The 5,875-nt window shown below is 39.6% G+C and overlaps 1 protein-coding gene and 1 pseudogene across 2 annotated transcripts; one reads left to right on the top strand and one right to left on the bottom strand.

Moving 5' to 3' along the window:
• On the top strand, window positions 1-3,556 carry LOC307009221 (uncharacterized protein). Its single transcript, XM_079632825.1, has 6 exons — window positions 1-204; window positions 361-473; window positions 854-999; window positions 1,241-1,373; window positions 1,863-2,018; window positions 2,869-3,556. The coding sequence occupies exons 1-5, from the start codon at window positions 66-68 to the stop codon at window positions 1,902-1,904; spliced, it is 573 nt and encodes a 190-aa protein (XP_079488951.1). The 5' UTR covers window positions 1-65; the 3' UTR covers window positions 1,905-2,018; window positions 2,869-3,556.
• Window positions 3,557-4,058: 502 nt separating this feature from the next.
• LOC307008870 lies at window positions 4,059-5,075 on the bottom strand (annotated as a pseudogene). Its single transcript has one exon. The product of its transcript is annotated as an uncharacterized misc_RNA (transcript).
• Between the last annotated feature and the right edge of the window lie 800 nt (window positions 5,076-5,875).

Here is a 5,875-nt window from a genome sequence, read left to right as displayed (position 1 = left end):
TTGAGAGCCAGGCAGTCAGGTACAGCAAATGTGAGTGCCCAATCGGCAGAGACAAGTGCCATCATATGGCAGCTTTGTTGATTTGGGTTGAGAAAAATGTGTCCCGCACCGATGTGGAATGTGTGTGGAAGAAAGCCAGCACTCCGAAGGGGGACGAAATTGCATGCAAGAGAGTGTCTGAGATGACACCATCCACAACACGAGGTTTGTAATAAGTTTGTTGATGTTGGGTGGTTTTAATTATTTTCTTACATTTCTGTGATTTTTTATTTATTTATTTTAAAAGCTTAGATTGTGTGCTATAAATGAATGATCATATCATGACTCATTTTTATAACCAGTCTTATACCATTATTTCAGCTGGCATCAAAAGACCTGTCACCCAGGAGGACAAAGAATGGGCTCAGGCATCCTTACTGAAACTTGGTCGTTTTACTGGGATGGGGTGGATTTTGAGTCCAGAGCCGTCTCAGGTATGTTTTTTTTTTAAGTTTGTACTTTTTTCATGTATGTTTTTTTTTTAATTTTGTACTTTTATGTTCCCTTAAAATTAGCAGAAACATCACAATTACACTAGATTAAATCAATGACAATTCAGCTAGGGTTTTATCATCCAACACATAATTGTGTACACTGTTATGGTGAATTTTTGTAAAATTTGAACCAGGGGTTTCAAACTGAGTAATATAGTTAAAAAGTAACATTACATAATTTAGGCTCATGAAAAATGTGGTAAACAACACACATGTGTGTATGTATGTAAACCTTTGCTTTCATTTCAAATGTATTTTGTGTACACTATGTGGCTAAGGATGTGGACACCTCACTGACTTGTGCCTAACTTTAAATCTAGATGCTGCCAATCAAGACATTTGATGGGCTGGTGACCAGCCCAGGTTTTGTCCAAGCTGAGGACAAGGCTCTCTATGTGCTGTCAATGACCAGGAGAAGCAGCAGATTGAGGAAGCAATTAGTTGGCCAGGCTAAGAACGCATCATGGTAAGAAAGCTTATTAATAAAAACAAAATTATGGTGGTTCTGAGAGCATAACACGCTGAAACTTAAACGCATGTAAACAACAGACAACACAAGCATAACTAAGTTAGCCCTGATGACATTCTGCTGTCATTACTCGTCTAAGACAATCCTGAAGACCTTGATTAGGTGTGTTTTTACATGAAACTGTAATGCTAATTGTTGAGCAAAAATGGTCTCTGTCATGGTTGGTTTCTTTTAACAGGTTTGCATATCGCAAGAAAAGGATTACAGCAAGTAACTTCGGTTTGGTCTTGGCAGCAGTCAAGCGGAAGTCTTACCCGCCTTCCTTATTCAAAACCCTGCTTGGCCAGTACAACCTCAAAGACGGATCTAAAGTAAGTTGTGGTTAATAAATGAATATTTAAAATGAAGGCATCTGTGTCTAAGAATACACTTAATGGTGCCTTCACGTGCTATGGTAATTATGGTAAATACCAAAAGCCGACGTGGAAAATGCACATGAACACCCCCTCATGTGGTATTTTCCACTGGGCAACTCGTAGAATATTTTGATGCACGAGTTGCCGAGATGAGATAACCTTTGACCTTTTCAACATGGCGGAGAGCGACGCAAGCGTTGTGAATGGTAAGCATTGTACACAACTAAACGTTTTTTGCTACTGTTAGCGGATTGTTTTTGTAGCCTATACAATGTTGTGTCATTAACAATTGTAATATAATGCGTTAACACTCAGTGTCAGTTTTAAAAATAAAGTTATGTTTGGTGTTACCTACCCAGAGCAGATGCTAGCAAGCAGTCGATAGGAGCCTCCTAGTAATGAGCGGTCAGGCAATTTACTCACGTGAATGTATTTTGTCTGTAGTGTACGCCAGCGACACCATGCTTTACTGGGACCAGGAGATGACCCAGCCCATAACCCAAACGCTCTATCAACGGGAAGGGGAAAGTACCCTGTACATGGACCATGATTTCACCACTGCTCTGCAAATAGTTCCCCCCGTTTCTGTTTCTGAAACAGGTGAGTGCCCGCTCGCATAACGAAATGCAGTTATATTCCCTTGGTTAATCTATTGCATTAGGCTATGTTGCAATACACCAACCCGTTAAATATGAATAAAACACAAAATGGTTAGATTTATGCTTGGTAATTGCAGACATGCTTGAAAAAATAACTTGCATGTAACTTAATTGCCAAGCATAAATCTAACCATTTTGTGTTTTAGTCGTAGGCTACTTTTGAAAACCTTGTTCCCCTAGGGGATCTCTATCTCTATCTATCTATCTGTCTGAATTATCTATCTATCTATCTATCTATCTATCTATCTATCTATCTATCTATCTATCTGTCTGTCTGAATCTATCTATCTGTCTGTCTATCTGTCTGTCTGAATTTATCTATCTGTCTATCCATCTAAATGATCTGTCTATCTATCTATCTATCTATCTATCTATCTATCTATCTATCTATCTATCTATCTATCTATCTATCTATCTATCTGTCTGAATTATCTATATCTGTCTGTCTGTCTATCTGTCTGTCTGAATTATCTATCTATCTATCTATCTATCTGTCTATCTAAATGATCTGTCTATCTATCTATCTATCTATCTATATATCTATATATCTATCTATCTGTCTGTCTGTCTGTCTGTCTGTCTGTCTGAATTATCTATCTGTCTGTCTGTCTGAATTATCTATCTGTCTGTCTGTCTGTCTGAATTATCTATCTATCTATCTATCTATCTATCTATCTATCTATCTCTGTCTGTATGTCTGTCTGTCTGAATTATCTATCTATCTATCTATCTATCTATCTATCTATCTATCTATCTATCTATCTAAATTATCTATCTGTCTATCTATCTAGATGAGAACACTACAGCAGAGCTGCCCCAGAACCAGGGTTTCACCAGGGACCAGACCCTTTATTTGATTGACCTGATGCGCCAACATCTAATGAAAGATGACAGTGAACTTCCTCGCAACCTCGCTGAACTAAACTCCAGGATCAAAATGTCCAGGGGGAAGAAGCGATCCTTCTGGCAGGAAATTGCGGCGAAGTTGCAAAGTCAGTTCAACCAGCATTTTGATGTAGACAAGGTGTCCAGAAAGTGGACCACCCTGGAAGATGCATACAAGAAGGCAGTAGACAACAATGCATCCACAGGGAAAGCTCCTACCAAGTTCCAGTTTTTCAAAGAAATGGGGGAACTTATTGGGGGGCATCATGACGTAGATTTCCCGGTAATCGGGACAGCAAAGGGGGTTACTGTTAGGCGGCCAGAGGCCTTCAAGCAACCCTTGATGTTCGGCAACTCTTCTACTGAGGAAGAATTGTCTTCTCCCTCCATTGCACATTCCTCAGATTCTGAGAGCGCAGGGCCTTCAACCTTATCACCTCCTCACACCAGTGCTTTGGCACGGAAGAGGAAGCGTCGTGAAGACATAACACAGGTGATGTCCCGTGTCATTAAAGAGTGCGAGGAAGCCACGCAGCGCCGACACGAAGAAATCATGGGGGAAATTAAAACCACTAATGCTTTATTCAAGCAGATGCTGCAGCAGTCCCATGAGCAACAATAGATAAAAAATATGTTGATTTTGTTTTTTTTGTTTACTGTTTATGTTTTAGGCCTGTTTTTAATGAAGCCTACACCTCTGTATATTTTATGTTATTTTAAAGGTGCTGGACATATTTTTTACAAGAGTTTATGTTTACAGAAAATGAGTTATGTTTACAAATGAGATTTTATTTATTTTTTCAAAGGTTTATTTTTACACAACTACTTACTTGTTTACAAAAGAGATTCATAACAAAGAATTTAAAAAAAATACAAAAATATAGTATATGTTCAAATAATATACTACGTTGAAATCAAACAGCATCAAAGTACAGCTAAGTTATTTTCAAGATAGTGTTCTGAATTGTTGTGGAAAAGAGTCGTTAAATTAAACGATTCTAAGGAACCACACCACTGTCTGATTTGTTTTCTTTTTACATCTGAACATAAAGTCTTTAACTTGTTAATCAGAATTTTTCACATGTTAGGCATTGCTTTAACTTGCTTGGATGATAGTAAAAGTGTCAGGGGATGAAATAGAATGCCTATGATAAAAATGAGTTTGGATAGGCTAGTAGCATATTCATATTCAAATACTGTAGCATACAGTAATGTTCATTCATTCTCATCCTCTTCACGAGGGCACCTGATTGGGTGCTCATCACATGTACTTTCAGACTCCCCAATACACATATTGTGAAGCGCACAAGCTGCTACAATGACTTTCACAACTACATCTACACGAGAGTTTTGTAGTTCACGGAGCCGTCTCCATTTACACTTTAAGCGGCCAAACGCCTGTTCCACTATTACCCTCCCACTGCATATCATTGCATTTCTGCGCAAGTCATCTTCACCCAAGGCTCCATTGTCGCGTTTTGGAGTGACAATGAATGGGAAGCTGTTGCAGACATATGCACCATTCCCGAGTAGTTTGTAGCCTCCCAACTTCTGTTCATGGGTATTGAAGAATGGGGATAGCCTAAGCATGCGTGCATCATGTACTCTACCGGGAGGCCCAGCAAAAATATCTGTGAACCTTCCTAGGTCGTCTACAATACCCTGCAGCAGCACAGAATAGTAGGCCTTCCTGTTTAAATAACCCCCCCCCCCTAACAGGTGGCCGCTGGATTCTGAAATGGCATCCATCAATTGCACCAACTATCCCATCAATTCCGCACGACCTTCTGAACAGAGCTGCTTGGATGGTCTTTTGACAGTCATTTGGCCAGACAATGTAGTGTTCTGCAATGGCACATGTACGGTCAAGCATTTCAATGATGACGTTATGCGCTGCTCCTTGACTGACATCAAATTTAACAGAGATCTCACGAAATGAGTTCTGATTCGCGAGATACCAAAGCAGCATCACCACCTTTTTCTCTACAGGAATTCTTGCAGGACCTCCTGGTGAGTGGTCATCAGTCATCCCATGTTGCCTTAATTGATTGCAGAATAGGTGGAACTGCTCTCTGGTGAGCCTCAGATGACTCTTAAATGTGCTGTCCTGCATGTTTAGAAGAGTCTTCCAGGCAGTTCCGGTTTTTAAGACCGCCGGATTGTCTTGCTCCAAGCAGTGTAGTATGACAAGTCTTTAGAAAACAAAAACCCGGGGTCAGTTATTCATTTAATGCATGCGTGTATGTATGGTAGGCCTTCACTGTTTTTGAGCTGGTAGGAAAGATTAGGCTAGTAGCTATGCTTCACATAAGGGTAGACCTAGCATTTGCAGCTAAAACAGAAATATTAGCTCTATTAACTCCCTTGTCCTTAAAAAAATATCTACTATTCATGATCTAGAAAATATACAGCATTAGCATATTATTTACCGTTTGAGTTTTGACAAATCATCTTCTTGCTGTAGCAGATGACTTGAGCAATCTAAAATCGTTTTAGGCAAATAACAGGTCTGGAACTGTGAGTCCATCTTTTTCCTACATTACGACAACAAAAGCACTTGAACACAACACACTGGTAAATACCAGTTCACAAGTGGAAAATATCATAAAAGCACTTGAACACAACACACTGGTAAATACCAGTTCACAAGTGGAAAATATCATCTTTTCCACAGCACGTGAAGGCAGCATAAGACTTAAGTGGTATTTGTCCCCTCCCCCCTAGGCATGTGATTGGGGAATCCTCCATGAGCCAAGGGCAAAGCAGGAATACACTGAGCGCACTGGTATGGTTATACAAGAGAGGGGACTGTTCCTATCTGACAGCGGGTGTTCATTTTGGGGTGAACTAATCCTTTAAACTTTAAAATAAATAAACATTTGACATTTCACACAAGCAAGGTAATTTATTTAT

Source organism: Phoxinus phoxinus, assembly GCF_949152265.1.
Source record: "Phoxinus phoxinus genome assembly, chromosome: 13".
In the NCBI taxonomy this organism is placed as follows: Eukaryota; Metazoa; Chordata; class Actinopteri; order Cypriniformes; family Leuciscidae; genus Phoxinus; species Phoxinus phoxinus.
This window is presented reverse-complemented; position numbering and strand designations above follow the sequence as displayed.